This window comes from Musca vetustissima, unplaced genomic scaffold (genome assembly GCF_032173495.1).
Source record: "Musca vetustissima isolate MV318-11 ecotype Yass unplaced genomic scaffold, APGP_CSIRO_Mvet_v1 utg451, whole genome shotgun sequence".
Lineage (NCBI taxonomy): Eukaryota > Metazoa > Arthropoda > Insecta > Diptera > Muscidae > Musca > Musca vetustissima.
The window spans coordinates 1-21,823 of NW_026877818.1; the positions used below are offsets into that span (position 1 = coordinate 1).

At 34.7% G+C, this 21,823-nt stretch overlaps 1 protein-coding gene across 1 annotated transcript; it reads left to right on the forward strand.

The window, feature by feature from the left end:
* Nucleotides 1–7: 7 nt before the first annotated feature.
* On the forward strand, nt 8–20,457 carry LOC133322496 (transient receptor potential cation channel subfamily A member 1; the record flags this gene model as incomplete). The annotated part of the gene is made up of 12 exons (XM_061531485.1): nt 8–43; nt 5,323–5,511; nt 9,557–10,366; nt 10,427–10,741; nt 11,077–11,172; nt 16,436–16,656; nt 16,725–17,070; nt 17,139–17,255; nt 17,318–17,480; nt 17,602–17,714; nt 17,802–17,961; nt 20,159–20,457. Coding segments are annotated over 12 exons (2,865 nt in total), but the record flags the coding sequence as incomplete, so codon positions are not given.
* Nucleotides 20,458–21,823: the final 1,366 nt, after the last annotated feature.

Consider the following 21,823-nt stretch of genomic DNA (forward strand, 5'->3'; position numbering starts at 1 on the left):
GGCCAAAAATGCCAGCTCGAAAACTATGGAGGTCTTTTTACAGGCAAGTACCAAACCAAAAACAACAAATACCAAAAAAAATGGAACACACATAAAAAAAAATTGCAAACACAAAAAACAACAACAAAAATAATACTGACATGGGATTAATAAAATAAAACGGGTAAAACGAAATAGTAAGAAAGATAATGAATAATAAAATTAAAAAAAAAAATAATCCTTTCAAAATCCAAGTTTCTGAAAAAATCGACGCTTCTGTTAATCCTTTGAAAAATATTAATAAAAAATCTACGCCCCTGTTGGTCTATTGACAAAATATTTAAAAAATCCAAGCTTGGTCCTTGAAAAAATATTCTTTAAAAATGACTCGCCTTTGTTGGTCCTTGACGATCGGTATACTTAAAGGTGGGTCTAGGACCAATATTTCTTTAAAAAATTCACTCCTTTTCTATATGCCGACCACTGTAACATGTATTTTTTTACATTGCCTTTTTTGTTATTGTAAGCAAAATCGAAGACATATTTTTGTAAATTACCCGTGACAACATGCCGAGAACAAAGGTTACAACATAAACAAATACCTAACATGACAACAAATCGGATATTTGTTATCCTTTCTTTCATTTCGTCCTTTATTGCTGTGTTTGTTTTTTTTTCTTTCTGAGAATTATCACATTAGTATTGATTTTGGCATGGTGATAAAAGAATTTAAGGATAATCTAATGAAAATGGGTTTAGTTACATATGTATGTATGTGTGTGTATGCGACAAATATTTGGTAATGTCTGCTACAAAAAGGATATGAACGGTAATCCTTATGTAAGGTTTACAAGAAGGCACGTGATTGAAAAAATGAAATAAATACCAAAGAAATTAAAAAAGGGCGTGTCACGAAAAATGTCCTTTAAACATCATACCTTAAAAATGTCTCCGAGTCATAGAAAAAAAAAACTCTAATAAAAATCTAAACCTATTCCTTTCCAAAAATAAATCTTAACAAATTATAGTCTTTAAAAAAGGAAATCCATACAAATGCACGTCCTTGCAAATAATATCCTTTAATCCTTGAAGAAAAAATAAACGCCCAGTCTTTGAAAAAAATACTTTAAAAATCCTCTCCTAGTCCTTGAACAAATTCTTAAAATAGACACGCCCAGTCCGTTCAAATTATTCCTCACAAAATCCAGCATAGTCCTTAAAAATATATTCCTGCGGATTTTTTTTTCCGAACCTGGGTAATATTTCATGATAGTTGTACCCTCTGTCTTCCAATATTCAGTACAGCCCTTCTAATTACTTGTCCAGATTCCCTTCAACGTGGGTTGTGTTGTGATGTTCGGCTTTCTATTGTGACCTATAGATCGACTCGAAAAAAAACACAAAAAATAAAGTTTTCGGTCTACTTTATCCCAATATTATTATCTGATGATGACCGAGCATTATAGGCGTTGTCCTTGACCATACCTGGATCCTCAATGAACATTTCAAAGCGATCAGCGCTATATTTTCGCTCTCTAGTGTGGTAATGGGTTACTAAATAACATATGAATACGTAAGCACCTGTAAATATTTAAGTGTAACTCCCACATTCGAGCACATACGACAATAAAATTGGTATCAATTTAATGGTCAACCACTCCTCTTGGATATACTATCAACTTCTCGGGTCTGTGTTCTTCTGGTGTAAATGTAAACGATTTGGAATACAAATTTTGTCATTTTTCACACAAAAGTCAGGGTATATTTGACCCGCTAAATATTGACCGACAGGCATGCTTATTCTTTGGTCCTATCCCCTTCTGCATGTAAATTCGCAATGTTTGGGCCATAATTGCGGCTTATAGCGCGACCAGAAAATTAGACAAAAATAAAGTTTTTGGTCCATTTCATTCCCTAAATATTAACAGATTTTTACCAAAAACAATAGGGTTCTTAATTGGGCAGAACCCATCCTATATGGAAAATTTCGTGAAGATTAGCACATAACTGTGGCCTGTATCGTGTTTACAAATTATAATGGACAGACGGACGGACACACAGGTCTAGATCGACTCAGCTAGTCGAGATATGACGATCGCTATACGTAAAGGTGGGTCTAGGACCAATATTTCGCAGCGTTACAAACTCTTGGGGCTGAACAAAGCTATAATACCCTGACAACATAGTTGTGTAGGATATAAAAATGTCGCCTATTATCATTGAAAAAATCCTTAACACATGTGACAAATAAGTCCTCAAAAAATCGGGAAATCTTTCCTTAAACATTTTTCGCCATGAAAAACAAATCCAAGCCTTAAAGTCCTTTGAAAATAATAATCCTTTAAAAATCCACACCTGAAAAATAAGTTCTTAAATAATCCCATCCATTTAACAGATGTAAAAAAAACCTTTTAAAAATCCTTTAAAAATCCTTTAAAAACCTATGCCTTAATAGGTTTTAAATATGGTCCTTGAAAAAGTAAATCCTTTAAAAACCTATGCCTTAATAGGAAAACGAAAAAGAAATCCTTTAAAAATCCAAGCCCTAATGATCCTTGAAAACGGAAACCCTTTAAAAATCCAAGCCTTAATGATCCTTGAAAACGGAAATTCTTTAAAAATCCAAGCCTTAATGATCCTTGAAAACGGAAATCCTTTAAAAATCCACGCCTTAATGATCCTTGAAGACGGAAATCCTTTAAAAATCCACGCCTTTATGATCCTTGAAAACGGAAATCCTTTAAAAATCCACGCCTTTATGATCCTTGAAAACGGAAATCGTTTAAAAATCCACGCCTTAATGATCCTTGAAAACGGAAATCCTTTAAAAATCCACGCCTTAATGATCCTTGAAAACGGAAATCCTTTAAAAATCCACGCCTTAACAAATCCACACCTATAAATCCTTTTCCACGCCTTAATGGTCCTTGAAGAAGTAAATCCTTTAAAAATCCACGCCTATATCCTTAAAAAATAAATCCTTTTAAAATCCACGCCTATATCCTTAAAAAATAAATCCTTTAAAAATCCACGCCTATATCCTTAAAAAATAAATCCTTTAAAAATCCACGCCTATATCCTTAAAAAATAAATCCTTTAAAAATCCACGCCTATATCTTTAAAAAATAAATCCTTTAAAAATCCACGCCTATATCCTTAAAAAATAAATCCTTTAAAAAGTAAATCCTTTAAAAATCCACGCCTATATCCTTAAAAAATAAATATCTTAGAAATCCACGCCTATATCCTTAAAAAATAAATCCTTTAAAAATCCACGCCTATATCCTTAAAAAATAAATCCTTTAAAAATCCACGCCTATATCCTTAAAAAATAAATCCTTTAAAAATCCACGCCTATATCCTTAAAAAATAAATCCTTTAAAAATTCACGCCTATATCCTTAAAAAATAAGTTCTTTAAAAATCCAGGCCTATATCCTTAAAAAATAAATCCTTTAAAAATCCACGCCTTAATGGTCCTTGAAGAATTAAATCCTTTAAAAATCCACGCCTTAATGGTCCTTGAAGAAGTAAATTCTTTAAAAAATGGTCCTTGAAGAATTAAATCCTTTAAAAATCCACGCTATATCCTTAAAAAATAAATCCTTTAAAAATCCATAGCCTAAAAATAAATCCTTAAAAAACAATTTTGTTTTATGGATGACCTTAGACGCTCCAACTTGACTTAATATCAACCGTCCTTATTTTGTTCTCCTCTACAATAGGTTTTTTGTTTCCGATTTAATATGAATTTAATAAAACAATCAACTCGTTAAGAAACACCAGAGGCCAACAGTCCAAATGGATTATTGACCCACTTGACTAATGGTGGCGATACCACCAAGATGTGCCTAAGTCATATGGAACATGCTATCATCCTGTAATGTGTATGGCCCAAGGGCACAATAAGGTCAATTAAAGCTGTTGAATATTCAACACGTCCCTGGGTGTGTGTGTGTGCGTCCATGTGTATGTTTGCACTCTTAAAGTTTCCTGTCATATTCGACTTTGACGTCTTATCAATTTTCCGAACGAACTACAAAAGATGCTCATTTTGACTTGGCCGGATACATAAAGCTTAAACAGGCAGAAGGAGATGAAGGATAACATCTGATAATATGTTTTATGATGGCTTAACGTGAAATCAAACATATTTTGGAAATTGTTATTTTTTTTGTAGTTTAGCAACAGCTCAAGTGATAACTTCAATTGAAGTCCTTATATCACATTTCAGGAAATACAGATTACTTGGTCTCCTACAAAAATATCCTTAAAAAGGATATCCTTAAATGATAATCTTTGACCTTCAAGAGGACATGAATTGATGAACCTGAAAAAATGTCCCACGGAATGTGGATTCTGAGCACCTTTAGTTTGCTTTAAGAGATTCTCAAAAAAATCGTACAAAGTCCCCCACCTATAGTCCTTGCAATGTAAATCCTACAGAAAATCTCTATGAAATCTTCGATAGATTTTTTTGTTCTTTTATATGAGCAGAACCCTAATACATGCTATTTTAATAAACCTCATGTTTACTAAATGTTTTTTTAGGAAAACCGCAACACACTCACACACATGCACACGACACATACCATCATTCCCATATTCCCTCTCGCTCTCACTCTCCCTCCCCCAAATTACTGTGTATCCTTGAGCCATCATTATTCTGTAGTTTATTTTTTGAAAAATTGCTTAGCAAAACATTATTCGACTTTTCAATAAAACGATGATAAAATAATGTGGCCTAAATTGCGGGGGAGTAAATTGTTCAACAATTCCTGAACAATTCTTGCCAAGTAATTCAATTATGCTGGTAGAAGAATTTCGAACAAAAGGGAAGCTGTAAAACAATTTTGTGTTTAAACTAACTACGAAATTGCTTTAAATAGAAATAATTTCAAAATCTTTAGACACAACAATCAATAGGCAATCAGTTGTTAGCAAAGGTCATGTGTTGGGCGCCATGGATAGACTCAACCCTTACATCGCCATCAACAGAGTGTGAAGAAGACTTGGAACCCCTTAAGAACATCGTGTCAGCAATTGTTTTTTGTCTCAATGTTGCACCTGCAATAACTGTCTGATTGACTGAGTGTCGAAATATGTCTGGTATATCCCCAACAAACCGCCCCAAAACAAGTAGCAACTCCCATCGTAATTATTTATGTTATTAGCAAATATTGTGTCCTTAGATATACCCCCCACCCCACTCACATTAGGAATTTGTGAAATATTTAACATAACAAGTATTTAATTAATTAATTTTTTGGAAAAAATGTTTCATAAATAACAACATAACCCTTTTTATAATTTCTTCCTCCATCGTTTCCGGCTGTTCGATTAGTGGGGTGAACAACGAAATTGCCCACGCGAGGAAATGATTTCATTTTACGACTCGGAGGGAAATGTTCCCCTGCATTCGGCTGTCCATGGTGGTGATATCAAGGCGGTGAAATTGTGTCTGAAGTCGGGAGCGAAAATCTCAACGCAGCAGCATGACTTGTCAACGCCGGTCCACTTGGCCTGTGCACAGGTGAGTAAAAATTCAAATAACAAAAAAAAAACAAAATTAATAAAATTTTAATTAAAACAAATATAAAAAATAATATTTAAGTATGAATAGTCCTCTAAAAAATCGGATTCTATTGCAATAACAGTTTTTGAAAAAAATTACCTAGCACTAGAAAAATTTTTTTCTCATAGAAAAATAAATCCTCTAGCCCTTGAAAATCGTACTCAACAAATTCAAGTCTATACTCTTTGAAAAAGAATCCTTAAGAAACAACTCCAGAAGTCCTTGAAAAATAATACTAAAAAATTCACGACTGTAATCCTTTGAACAATAATCTTGAAAACCTGTAAGGAAAGTAGTGAAGTCGGGCGGGGCCGACTATATGATACCCTTCACCAATTTGGGTCTATTGTACATATGTATCCTTACAATTGCATGCCAATGTTCCCTGCAAAGGAACATACTCATGTCTTTCTGCAACCTCTGATAAATTTAATATCATCCTTAAAAAAGAACTCCAGAAGTCCTTGAAAAATAATACTTAAAAATTCACAGCTGTAGTCCTTGAACAATAATCTTGAAAACCTGTAAGGAAAGTAGTAAAGTCGGACATATTGTACATATGTATCCTTACAATTACATGTCAATGTTCCCTGCAAAGCAACATACTCTTGTCTTCCTGCAACCTCTGATAAATTTAATATCATTCGGACAGATTTAGAGTAGTCTCCATACCATGGGAAAAATTTATGGGAAACAATTTATAGCAAAATTGATACACGTTATTCGGTACGCCACACTGTTAAAAATTTAATTTCAATCAAACACCCGTTCGAAATTCTAGGATATATAGGGACTTTGATGCAATATTTACCTAAAATCGGACGAAAATATATATGGGAGCTATATCTATATCTGAACCGATTTTCCCGAAACTCACCACTCATCATTCTATACTCAATTCAGTGCGCTATACCAAATTTCGTGCAAATCGAAAGATATATAGGGACTTTGGTGTCCTATTTACCTAAAATCGGACGAAAATATATATATGGGAGCTATATCTAAATCTGAACCGATTTTCAGGAAACTTATCACACATCATTCCAAACCTATTTCATTATGCTGTGCCAGATATCGTGCAAATCGAAAGATATTTAGGGACATTAGTGCACCATTTACCTTAAATCGGACGAAAATATATATGGGAGCTATATCTAAATCTGAACCAATTTTCACGAAATTTAACACACGTCGTTCTAGATTTAATTCAGTACGCTATGCCAAATTTCGTGCAAATCGAAGGATATATAGGGACTTTGGTGCACTATTTACCTAAAATCGGACGAAAATGTATATGGGAGCTATATCTAAATCTCAACCGAACGAAAATGTATATAGGAGCTATATCTAAATCTCAACCTATTTTCCCGAAACTCACCACTCATCATTCTATACTCAATTCAGTACGCTATGCCAAATTTCGTGCAAATCGAAATATATATAGGGACATTGGAACACCATTTACCTTAAATCGGACGAAACTATATATGGGAGCTATATCTAAATCTGAACCGATTTTCACGAAGTTTAACACACGCCGTTCTTGGCTTAATTCAGTACGATCTGCCAAATTTCGTGCAAATCGAAAATATAAAAGGGCTTTGGTGAACCATTTACATTAAATCGAACGAAAATATATATGGCCGCTATATCTAAATCTGAACCGATTTTTCCCAATTTCAGTAGGGTTCGTCCTTGGGCCAAATAAATGAGCTGTGCCAAATTTCATCCAATTCGAATCATAAATGCGACGTGCACGTTGTTTACAATTTAACACCAACAGACGGACGGACATGCATAAATCGACCCAGAAAGTGATTCTATGCATATTCTCAAAAGGAACCATGGGTCTATCTCGATTGCTTTTGCCGGTTACAAACATATGCACAAAGCCATAATAACCTGCACCATAGTGTGGTGAAGGGTATAAATAGTCCCTTCACATTCACCAGATCTGTAGTCCTTGAAAAATAATCCTTAAAAACGCCAGCAGTCCTTAAAAATCCACGCTAGCAGTCCTTGAAAGATAATCTTTAAAAATCCACGCTAGCAGTCCTTGAAAGATAATCTTTAAAAATCCACGCCTGTAGTCCTTGAAAAATAATCCTTTAAATCCAGGCCTTGAAAAATAATCCTTAAAATTTCTCCCTTAAAAATACACTGTTGTCCTTGAAAATTAATCCTTAATTTTTTCCGTACAATCCACGCCTGTAGTCCTAAAAAATAATCCTTAATTTTTTTCTGTAATTTCCACGTCTGTAGTCTTTAAAAAAAAATCCTTAATTTTTTCCACCTTTAGTAAAAACTACACTCCTCGGATGGTCCTTGAAAAATTAATTTTTCTAAAAAGTCCATGCCTTGGTTGGTCCTTAAAAAATCCACGCCTTGGTTGGTCCTCTAAATAGTCCCCGCCTTAATTGGTCGTTGAAAAATATTTTTTTTAAATCCACGGCTTGGTTGGTCCTTAAAAATATTTTTTTTTAAGATCCACGCCTTGGTTGGCCCTTAAAAAAATATGTTTTAAAATATCCACACCTTGGTTGGTCCTTACAAATCCACGCCAATGCTCCTTGAAAAACTCTTCCATCTACAAAAGTTCCTTTGATATATTTTTTTTCTTATGTTATCTCTCCAACTCCAACTTCTGAAAAAAATGTCCTGACAACCACTTTTTCAGCATTTTTCCACCAAATGGCATAGTAAATTCCTGTGAAATTGAAAAAAAATATCCAAAATCACATTTCTTACATTATTATCCAAAATAAATGAGGTTAGTAAAATATTTAGCAGGCCCACGACATTTGCTTTGTCTCCAACATACGAAAATCGAATAATAAGCTTTGGCAAAGCTGCTTTGAAAATAATGTGTGCGGTTACCGGGGCGGAGGAAAGAAATCAACAACAACATCAGAAAATAAATTAAACTTGCCAACAAATCAGGTGTTGTTGTGGTTACAATAAAATCCATTGTTGTTGTTATTTTTTCAGGAATTCCATTTATTTTTATTTGGAGATGATATCCGTTCTCTGATGTGCAGCTTATTTTTTGTTGTTGAAATTTAAATAAAAAAAAAAATCAAAAGTCCACGCCTTGATTGGTCCTTTGAAAAATATTCTTTAATAAGTCCACACCTTGATTGGTCCTTGAAAAAATATTCTTTAAAAAAATCCATGTCTTGATTGGTCCTTGAAAAATAGTAAGTTTTAAAAAATCCACGCCTTGATTGGTCCTTGGTCCTTGGAAAAAATATTCTTTTAAAAAATTCACGCCTTGATTGGTCCTTTGAAAAATATTCTTTAATAAATCCACGCCTCAGTTGGCCTTTGAAAAATATTCTTTAATAAATCCACGTCTCAGTTGGCCTTTGAAAAATATTCTTTAATAAATCCACGCCTCAGTTGGCCCTTGAAAAATATTCTTAAAAAATCCACGCCTTGTATAGGCCTTAAAAAAATATTCGTTAAAAACGCCTTGATTGGTCCTTTGAAAAATATTCTTTAATAAATCCACGCCTTGATTGGTCCTTTGAAAAATATTCTTTAATAAATCCACGCCTTGATTGGTCCTTTGAAAAATATTCTTTAATAAATCCACGCCTTGATTGGTCCTTTGAAAAATATTCTTTAATAAGTCCACGCCTTGATTGGTCCTTTGAAAAATATTCCTTTAATAAGTCCACGCCTTGATTGGTCCTTTGAAAATTTTTCTTTAATAAATCCACGCCTCAGTTGGCCCTTGAAAAATATTATTTAATAAATCCACGCCTCAGTTGGCCCTTGAAAAATATTCTTTAATAAATCCACGCCTCAGTTGGCCTTTGAAAAATATTCTTTAATAAATCTTCGCCTCTGTAGGTCCTTTAAAAAATATTTTTTATTAAATCCACGTCTCTGTAGATCATTTGAAAATATTTTTTAGTTAGTCCACGACTCTTTTGGCCCTTTAAAAAACTATTCATGGAAAAAATCTAATAAGTATCATCCGCTCCTAATTCATTTCCAGGGTGCCATTGAAATTGTCAAACTGATGTTCTTCATGCAACCCGAAGAGAAAGCGGTCTGTCTCAGCCGCACAGATGTCCAAAAAATGACACCGCTACATTGTGCCTCAATGTTCGATCATCCCGATATTGTGGAATATCTGGTTAAAGAGGGAGCCGATATCAATGCTCTGGACAAGGAGCATCGCTCACCTTTAATGTTGGCCGCTTCACGGGCCGGTTGGAAAACCGTACACGTCCTTATACGCCTTGGAGCGAATATCAGCATTAAGGATGCCTGTTCGCGTAATGTGCTCCACCTGGTCATCATGAATGGTGGTCGTCTGCAGGAATTCGCCGAGGAAGTTTGTAAGACCCAGTCTCAAGCTCAATTGGAACAGTTACTTAACGAAAAGGACAATACAGGGTGTTCGCCACTGCACTATGCCAGTCGGGATGGTCACATCAGATCACTGGAAAATCTAATACGTCTGGGTGCCTGTATAAATCTAAAGAACAATAACAATGAGAGTCCGTTACATTTTGCGGCGCGCTATGGTCGCTATAATACGGTCAAGCAGTTACTGGATTCGGAAAAGGGCTCGTTTATCATTAATGAGAGTGATGGTGAGGGTTTGACTCCGTTGCATATTGCTTCGCAACAGGGTCATACTAGGGTGGTACAACTGCTGCTGAATCGTGGTGCTTTGCTGCACAAGGATCATAATGGTCGGAATCCTTTGCAGTTGGCTGCCATGTCGGGTTATACTGAGACAATTGGCCTCTTGCATTCGGTGCATTCTCATTTGCTGGATCAGGAGGATAAGGATGGGGTAAGTGAGAATCTCTTCTTTCTTTTTATAAAAAAAAAATAATAAATGTCCCCTCTCCAGAACACCGCCCTCCACCTGGCCACCATGGAAAACAAGCCCCGGGCCATTTCAGTATTACTCTCGATGAACTGTAAACTGCTCTACAATCGCATGGATCTGAGTGCCATCGATTATGCCATTTACTATAAATATCCGGAGGCGGCACTGGCCATGGTCACCCATGAGGAACGTGCCAATGAGGTGATGGCATTGAAGTCGGACAAGCATCCGTGCGTGACCCTGGCATTGATAGCATCGATGCCCAAGGTATTTGAGGCTGTGCAGGATAAATGCATTACCAAGGCTAACTGTAAAAAGGATTCGAAAAGTTTTTATGTAAGTAATAAAAAGCAATTCTTAAAGAACATTCACACACATGGCACACACACATACCTATGTATGTGTGTGTGCGAGCATATTTTTTAAATCAAATAAAATCCATTGAAAATTCTAATCTTAAATAATTTAATCCTACATAATTTAATTTAACCAAACAAAAAAATCCTTTCCTTATTCCTCCTCCTAACTACACCCCCATTTATTATCACTTGGACCCATGCCCTGCCACACCATTAGAGAATGCAATTTTTCAATATTTCAGCTCTTTTTTTTAGTTGAGACTTTTTTATATTCCTTTTTGTAATCATTTGTCTTTTTCTTTATCTTTACAGATTAAGTATTCATTTTCTTTCCTGCAATGTCCTTTCATGTATGACAAAACGGATGAGAAAAGCGGTGAAAATGCCATACCATTGCCGGCCTTAAATGTAAGTTCCGATTTTTTTTAAATAAAAAATATCTAAAAATTAAGGGGCTGAGAAAAAATATTTTTCAAAGGATCTGCTATCCAAAATAAGTAAAATTATTACAGCATAATTTTCAAAGGCGTGGATTTTTTAAAGGACCTACAAAAGAGGCGTGGATTTATTAAAGAAGATTTTTCAAGGGCCACCTGAGGCGTGGATTTATTAAAGAATATTTTTCAAAGGCCAACTGAGGCGTGGATTTATTAAAGAATATTTTTCAAACTGAGGCGTGGATTTATTAAAGAATATTTTTCAAAGGACCAATCAAGGCGTGGATTTATTAAACAATATTTTTCAAAGGACCAATCAAGGCGTGGATTTATTAAAGAATATTTTTCAAAGGACCAAAAGAGGCGTGGATTTATTAAAGAATATTTTTCAAAGGACCTAAAGAGGCGTGGATTTGTTAAACAAATTTTTTAAAGGTCCAAAAGAGGCGTGGATTTATTAAACAAATTTTTCAAAGGTCCAAAAGAGGCGTCTGAGTCGATTTATGCATGTCCGTCCGTCTGTTGGTGTTAAATTGTGCACAAAGTACGGGTCGCATTCATAATCCAAATTGGATGAAATTTGGCACAGCTCATTTATTTGGCCCAAGGACAAACCCTATTGAAATTGGGAAAAATCGGTTCAGATTTAAATATAGCTCCCATATATATTTTCGTCCGATTAAGGGCAAATTGCGCACCAAAGTCCCTAAATATCTTTCGATTTGCACTAAATTTGGCACAGCGTACTGAATAAAGTCTAGAATGATGTGTGCTAAGTTTGGTGAAGATCATTTCATATTTAGATATAGCTCTCATATATATATTCGTCCGATTTGAGGTAAATAATGTATCAAAGACCTTAAATATCTTTCGATTGGCACGAAATTGGGCACAGCATACTGAATAAAGCCTATAATGATGTGTGCTAAGTTACGTGAAAATCAGTTCAGATTTAGATATAGCTCCCATATATAGTTGTCCGATTTAAGGTAAATGGTGCACCAAAGTCCCTAAATATCTTTCGATTTGCACGAAATTTAGCACAGCATACTGAATTGAGTCTAGAATGATATGTGATAAGTTTCGTGAAAATCGGTTCAGATTTAGATATAGCTATCTTATATATTTTCGTCCGATTTAATATAAATGGTGCACCAAAGTCCCTGAAAATCATTCGATTTGCACGAAATTTTGCACAGCGTACTGAATTAAGAATAGAATGAAGTGTGTTAAGTTTGGTGAAGATCGGTTCATATTTAGATATAGCTCCCATATATATTTTCGTGCGATTTAATATAAATGGTGCACCAAAGACCCTATATATTCTTCGATTTGCACAAAATTTGACATAGCGTACTGAATTGAGTCTAGAATGATGTGTGCTAAGTTTCCTGAAGATCCATACAGATTTGGATATAGCTTCGTCCGATTTTACATAAATGGTGCACCAAATTCCTATTGTTTGTCCGATTAACATAAAATTTTACACAACGTATCGAATTGAGACTTTAATGGCGTTATTATGTTTTGTTGAAATTTGTGCAGATGCAGCCATAGCTTCCATATGTATTTCGAACGGGTGGCTGATTGAGATTAAATTTTTAACAGTGCGGCGTACGGGATCAGTGTGTATCAATTTTGCTATAAATCGTTTTCCATAAATTTGTCACATGGTACGCAGACGACTCTAAATCTGCCCGAATGAAATTAAATTTATCATAGGTTGCAGAAAGACATGAGTATGTTCATACTATTGTAAGGATACATATGTACAATATACCCAAGTGGTGAAGGGTATCATACAGTCGGCCCAGTCCGACTTTACTACTTTCCTTACTGGTTTTCATATGTAAAGTAAAGTTCTCAACAAGTCTTCAAAAAAAAAAATACATTTCTGTTCTTGTCGTATTTGACACAAACGAAACCTCTCCCTAGCCTCGGCGAACTTCTCCAGAAACTGAAACCATTTCTTGGCCTCAATTCTGCCCAAAATGTCATAACTTTCAAGTATGTCCTTCAAAGAAATGACCAACCAAAAAAAAATTTAAAACATTTCCCTAGTGAAAGCAGAGAAAAAAAGAACCCCACCACAAATGCATACACTCAAAACTATAAGTATGCATACACAAATATAGTTGATGTTAGATAATAACATTTATTGCGAAGAAAAAAAAATCCGACACAAGTTTCTATGTAAAGTGGTGATACTATAACAACTTTCACAGACATTTTTCGGGATGTCGGACAATTGCAGCCAAGTCCCCCTCGATGACACCTAAATCGAGAGAGCAAAGAAGTAGCCATGCCATAACTTGGCGATGATTGCCTTCGGTCATTGGATGTGTGTGTGTGCATTTGAAGCAAACAAACGAACAAGAAGAGTTCGGTTATGTACCATCATCTTCATTCATTCATTCGGTGGCCACCACTCACTTGGATAAACAGTAACCTCTTGAACAGAACCTTTTCTTGACCAGCATCAATGGCCACCCTCTTCGCATTCAAAATTGAGTGGCAGTAATCCAATGATGTTTGCAAACATTTTCATTTATTCGATGGTCGTTTCGATGTTTGTTGTATATGTGTGCATTATGTACATATGTATGTGGTATTCCATCTTCTTTTCTTGTGGTGGAGGATTCATTATCGCCCGGATTATTAACTGTTATTAAAATAACAAAGAAATAAAAATTTAAACCGGAAAATATTTTTTTAAGAAAAATTCCTATTTTTGGTTCATGTTCTGACAAATCCCAATTTTTGTAATTTTTGAGTTTCCCTAACAACATATTTGCCACCAAAGTCACGATATTTTAATATTTTTAGTTCTCAAGGATGAAAAACATCTTTGCGGGAATTTAGTCCATAATTTTAAAAAAATCCGCCTTTCCAAAAAACAATCTTTAAACCAGTAAGGAAAGTAGTAAAGTCGGACTGGGCATCCTTACAATTGCATTTCACTGTTCCCTACTCATGCCTTTCTGCAACCTATGTATATATATATATATATACATTTAATTTCATTCGTGCAGACTTAGAGTCGTCTGCGTACCATGAGACAAATTTATGGAAATCGATTTATAGCAAAATTGATACACGTTATTTGGTACGGCGCACTGTTAAAAATTTAATTTCAATTAGGCACCCGTTCGAAATATGTATGGAAGCTATGGCTGCATCTGCACAAATTTCAACAAAACGGCGAAAATATATATGGGAGCTATATCTAAATCTGAACCGATTTTCCCGAAACTTACCACACATCACTCTAGACTCAATTCAGTACGCTATGCCAAATTTCGTGCAAATCGAAGGATATATAGTGACTTTGGTGCCCCATTTACCTAAAATCGGGCGAAAATATATATGAGAGCTATATGTAAATCTGAACCGATTTTCACGAAATTTAACACACATCACTATAGACTTCATTCAGTACGCTATACCAAATTTCGTGCAAATCGAAGGATATATAGGGACTTTGGTACACTATTTACATAAAATCGGACAAAAATATATATGGGAGCTATATCTAAATCTGAACCGATTTTCCCGAAACTTACCACACATCACTCTAGACTCAATTCAGTACGCTATGTCAAATTCGTGCAAATCTAAGGATATATAGGGACTTTTGTACACCATTTATCTAAAATAGGGCGAAAATATATGTGGGAGCTATATCTAAATCTGAACCGATTTTCACAAAATTTAACACACATGGTTCTAGACTTAATTCAGTACCCTATGCCAAATTTCGTGCAAATCGAAGGATATATAGGGACATTGGTGCACCATTTACCAAAAATCGGGCGAAAATATATATGGGAGCTTTATCTAAATCTGAACCGATTTTCACGAAATTTAACACACATCACTATATACTTCATTCAGTACACTATTCCAAATTTCGTGCAAATCGAAGGATATATAGGGAATTTGGTGCCCCATTTACCTTAAATCGGGCGATAATATATATGGGAGTTATATCTAAATCTGAACCGATTTTCTCGAAACTTAGCACACATCATTCTAGGCTTAATTCAGTACGTTGTGCTAAATTTCGTGCAAATCGAAAGATATATAAGGACTTTGGTGCACAATTTTCATAAAATCGGACAAAACTATATATGGAAGCTATATCTAAATCTGAACCGATTTACTCGAAACTTGGCACACATGATTCTGGACCTACTTCAGTACTCTATGCCGAATTTCCTGCAAATCGAAAGATATATAGGGACTTTGGTGCCCATTTACTTTAAATCGGACGAAAATAAATTTCATCCAAATCGGATCAAAAGTCCGACCTGTACTTTGTTTACAATTTAACATCTACAGACGGACGGACGGACCGACTGACGGTCATGCATAAATCGACTTAGAAAGTGATTCTATGCATATTCTCAAAAGGAACCATGTGTCTATCTCGTTTCCTTTTTCCTGTTACAAACATATGCACAATGACATAATACCCTGTACCACATTGTGGTGAAGGGTATACAAATGAGGGTACTCTTCTATGGGGGCTATCCAAAAAAATGGACCTATATTCATAATAATGAACCTATATTCACATAAGAACTCAAAATACTAAATTACAGCCAATTCGTTGGAAAAATACAATCAAAACCCCTAAAATATTGAAAATTAGGAGGTACCGTTTTATGGGGGCTACCAGAAAAAGTGAACCTATATTTATAATTTTTTTGTGGAGACATTTAGTACCCAATAGGAACCCAATGTACCAAATTTCAGCGAATTCGGATGAAAAACGCGCTCAAGAACCGCAAAATACCGAAAATTGGGGGTACCGTTATATGGGAGCTATGTCTAAACGTGGACCGATATATCCCATCTTCGAAATTGACATGCCTGCAGACAAAAAACAAACCTATGCAAAATTTCAGCACCCTATCTCAATTCCTTCAGAAGATAGCGTGATTACAACAGACGGACATGCCTAGATCGTCTTAGAATTTTACCTGATCAAGAATATATATACTTTATAGGATCGGAAAAGAATATTTCGATGAGTTACAAAGGGAATGACAAAATTAATATACCCTCCATACTATGGTGGAGGGTATAAAAATCCACGCCTTGTTGGTTGTTCCAAAAAATAATCTTTAAAAAATTCACGCCTTGTGTGAACCAAAAAATATTTTTTAAAAAAACATCTAAAAATTAAAAAAATTATTTATTATTAATGTTTTATCCTTATTCCTATTTAGACCATGGTAAATCATGGACGTGTCGAACTTCTGGCCCATCCACTAAGTCAAAAATATTTGCAAATGAAATGGAATTCTTATGGGAAATATGTTCACCTGGCCAATTTGTTGATCTACTCGATATTCTTGCTATTTGTCACGATCTATTCGTCGTTGATGATGAACGGGGTTAAGGTGCAAAATCGTCCCGCCAGTGAGGGTTACAATTACAGTACATATAAGTGAGTATCTCTAAAATAAATATTCTCTATAATTTATACATTTCTCACCCATCTTCTTCTCTCAACAGCTGCTCCGTTTCCTTTACCGGCAGACCCTCAAACGATAGCTGGTACGAGGATTGCTATGAGAGTATCGAACATTCGCCGGCAATTGTATTTTGTGCATTCGTCATTATAGCCTATATTATCGGCTTCTCTCTAAAAGACCTCTTTCAAATCTACCAGCAGCGTCTGCACTATTTTTTGGAAACCATTAACATCATCCAATGGATCCTCTACATATCAACATTGATTATGATATTGCCGATTTTCAAATCGGACAGTGGCATTACGAATGTACACTATTCGGCCGCATCGATATCGGTATTCTTTTCGTGGTTTCGTTTGCTGCTGTTTTTGCAGCGATTCGATCAGGTGGGGAGGATTAAAATAAATTTTATTACCTTAAAAATTAAATTCCCTATTTTGAATTTTTTGTTTAGGTTGGCATCTATGTGGTCATGTTCTTGGAGATCTTACAGACCCTTATCAAAGTTTTGCTGGTATTCTCAATATTGATAATAGCATTTGGTTTGGCCTTTTATATTTTGTTATCGAAGGTAGGTTGGGATGGAAGGGGATTTTTTTGAGCTCTAACTAAAATATTTTCCCCCTTTTTCAGATTGTCGACCCGCAACCGAATCATTTGAGTTTTTCCAATATCCCCATGTCCCTGCTGAGAACATTCTCAATGATGCTGGGCGAATTGGATTTTGTCGGCACGTATGTCAATACCTATTATCGGGAACAGCTAAAGGTTCCGGTTACATCATTTTTAATATTGGGTAAGTATCAGAATAACAGAATTTTAGAAAGGATATCCGAATAGAAAAATTTGCAAGGTTGGCTTCTAGCCTCCAAAAAAATGAATCTGAAATATTTTTTTTTAATTTTTTTCTCCACCAGGCATCTTTATGATTTTAATGCCCATATTGCTCATGAATTTACTCATCGGTTTGGCTGTCGGCGATATTGAGTCGGTGCGTCGGAATGCCCAATTGAAACGTTTGGCAATGCAGGTTAGTATCCAAGCACTGAAATTAAATGAAGAAAATCCAAAATTAATTTTCAAATTATTTCCCTAATTTCAATTCGATTTTCTTTAGGTGGTACTACACACCGAATTGGAACGAAAATTACCCAAACGCTGGCTGCAGAAAATCGATAAAATGGAATTAATCGAATATCCGAATGAAACGAAAGGCAAATTGGGTTTCTTTGATTTTATATTGCGGAAATGGTTCTCCAATCCCTTCACTGATGATAGTAAGTAGATGGCAAATGTTAAAATCCCGATCTTGTTGGATATTGAAATTGGTGCCCAACGTAAAATATAAAAAAGTGAACTTTTCTATTTCCAAAAATCTGGCGCCCAATGTGAAATTTTATGAACCTTAAAATATTTTGAATGGAACGGCACCATTATATCCGGGGTTAAGGGGTATCAACAATATTTTTATTCTTTTTCAAGTTGGCGCCCAACGTAAAATGTAAAGTTTTTAAAATGCACTGTATTTTTAAATATTTTCTATAGAAAAAATAAGACCTTTGCTCTATGCATTTATTTCCCCAGGAATCTGAGACCGTGGTAAATTATTTCCATAGCTAAAAATCGGTGCTCAGGAATTAGGATAATTGAAGTTAACACCAATATAACACAATTTCCATTAAAAATTCTCTCGAGAGGCAAGTTAGGTTTCTTTGATTTTATATTGCGGAAATGGTTCTCCAATCCCTTCACTGATGATAGTAAGTAGATGGCAAATGTTAAAATACCGATCCTCTTGGATATTGAAATTGGCGTCCAACGTAAAATATAAAAAAGTGAACTATTTTTTTTTTTTTCAAAAATCCGGCGCCCAACGTGAAATTTTATGAACCTTAAAATATTTTGAATGGGTGCCGTTCCATTATATCCGGGCTTAAGGCGTATCAACAATATTTTTTCTTTTTCAAGTTGGCGCCCAACGTAGCATTTTTAAAATGCACTGCATTTGGTCAAAATGCAACATATACAACTGGGATCTTAATCTGGAATGTAAATATTTTCTATAGAGAAATAATACCTTTGCTCTCTGGATTTTTCTATAGGAAGTCTATAGATAAATATCGACAAATTGGGTTTCTTTGATTTTATATTGCGGAAATGGTTCTCCAATCCCTTCACTGATGATAGTAAGGAGATAGATATTGAAATTGGCGCCCAACGTAAAATATAAAAAATGAACTATTTTATTTCCAAAAATTTGGCGCCCAACGTGAAATTTTATGAACCTTAAAATATTTTGAATGGAACGGCACCATTATATCCAGGGTTAAAGTTATCAACAAAAATTGTTTCTTCTTCAAGTTGGCGCCCAACGTAAAATTTCTAAAACAGACTGCATTTGATTAAAATGCAGCATAAAAAAATCAGATCTTAATCTGTTTTCTGTAATATAAATATTTTTTATAAAAAAAATAAGACCTTTGATCTGTGATTTTTTCTATAGGAAGTTTTCTGTGATCAATCCTGAAATCGGTGAATTATTTCCATAGATAAATATCGACAAATTGGGTTTCTTTGATTTTACATTGCGGACATGGTTCTCCAATCCCTTCAGTGATAATAATAAGTAGATGGATATTGAAATTGGCGCCCAACGTAAAATATAAAAAGCGAACTTTTTTATTTCCAAAAATCTGGCGCCCAATGTGAAATTTTATGAACCTTACAATATTTTGAATGGAACGCCACCATTATATCCGGGGTTAAGAGGTATCAAAAATGTGTTTTTTTAAGCTGGCGCCCAACGTAAAATTTTTAAAATGCACTGCATTTGATTGATCCAAATGCAAAATATACAACTGGGGTCTTAATCTGTTTTCTGGAATGTAAAGATTTTCTATAGAAAAAAATACCTTTAATCTATGGATTTTTTCTATATGAAGTCTTCTGTGATCAGTCCATAAACCGGTGAATTATTTCCATAGATAAATATCGACAAATTGGTTTACATTGATTTTATATTGCGGAAATGGTTCTCCATTGTAAGTAGATGGTCCTGATGATTGTAAGTAGATGGATATTGAAATTGGCGCCCAACGTTAAATATTATGAACCTTAAAATATTTTGAATGGAACGCCACCATTATATCCGGGGTTAAGGGGTATCAACAATATTTTTTTCTTTTTCAAGTTGGCGCCCAACGTAAATTTTTTTAAAATACACTGATTAAAATGCAACATATAAAACTGGGATTTAATCAGTTCTCTACACTGTAAATATTTTCTATAAATACATACATAAATACATTAGCTCTATGTTTCTCTAGGAATCAAACAATCCTGTCCTGAGATCATGGTGAATTATTTCCATGGCTAAAAATCGGTATTCAGAAATTAGGATTATTGAATATAACACAATTTCCATTACAAAATCCTCTCTAATTTTCATTATCTCTCTCTTTTCTTCCACCACAGGTTCCATGGACAATTTGCAATTCGACAACAGTGAAGATTATCTCAACAGCGAACTGGAGAAGCATCGTCGTAAATTGCGTGAAATAACCCGTATCCTGGATCAACAGCATAAATTGTTGCGATTAATTGTACAAAAAATGGAAATCAAAACCGAGGCCGATGATGTCGACGAAGGCGTCTCTCCCAATGATTTACGTGATAATAACGGACGCAGTAGTACGAGTAGTGGTTCACGTTGGACCTCACCACGTATACGGAATAAGTTAAGAGCAGCGTTAAGTTTTAATAAGGGTATATAGGAGTTAAGGAAACGACACATAGCCACAACAACAATGGGAATTTTTAGAATTGATGAATGATTCAGGCACTATTGCTTTCGTAGATAAATGAAATTATATTTTTATATATGTATAAGATAAGGTTAAGGCAGGACGGAAGTTCGAACAGGTAAACAAAAAATATTTTCATAGAAACATTGCAGAAGTATAGGAAAGAAGAAGAAGAAAAAGAAAAATAACTATTTTTGCTATTGCTAAGAAGTTAACAGGATTTTATGTTAGGTTAGGGAGGTCACTATCAGGTGACTTAATTTTTTAATGAATTTATTGATTAGGTATATGATTAGGTGTCATAAGAAAGCCAGAAAGAACAAAATTTATCATAAATAACAAAGACAGAGGACATTTCCGAAGTGTCAATGCCAATTCAACAGCTGATTATCAAATTTTAAGTTTAAAAAAAATCCGATGGTTTGGCTAGTCAGTTAGATGTAATTAATTTTAGTGAACGGGACACCTTCTGCGGAATTATAGAAGACTACATGGTAGTTCTATTATTGTCTTTGAAAAATTGTACGATAAATCTCTTATGTGGATCAATGACATAAACCACAACCTACTGTAGATTTGTGTCTACACTATTCTCAATAAAACAATTACTATGATTAAATGCACAAGATGGCGCCACTGGAGAATATCACCCTTTGCGGTGAAGTTGAGATTTCATTCAGAGGGTGCAATGAACCGAAAACTTTAATTTTGTCAGATTTTCTAGTCGCTCTCAGGGATGGTCCGTTTGACGAATTTTTAGGTTTTTGACTGTCAAAAAGTAGTAAACGTCGAAAACGTCATATACTTGTATAAAATGTAATAAATGTAGTAAACGTCATTTATTTCAATATTATAACCATATACAGTTATTTTCAAGAATATATATTATTTTTACGTACTTCTGACTGTTCCTTACTAATGCTGATAAAAAATTCTGAACTTTTTTGAGAAGAAAATTTTGACATTTTATATGGATTTGAGTAAAGCGTGCGTAATTTTCGAATTGATTAATGGGAAACCTAATGGTTTTGGGGGGGTTTCCGACGTTTTTGACGTATGTATTATACGTCGGAAATGTATATCATTTACGTCACTGTTTCTGACGGACCATCTCTGGTCGCTCTAGCGGCAATTATTATATGCAGAACATAACATAATTAACAAGGTGAAGGGGATCTGACCAAATACTTAGAGCGGTTGTTTAGATGATGATCGGTCAATATTCCGAGGGTCAAATCAACCAAAACCAAAAGTGACCAAGAACAAATTTTGGAAAATATGCCAGGGTTAGAAAGTGGAGTTGTTGATCTATAATCGGTAAAAAGGGTGCAAATAT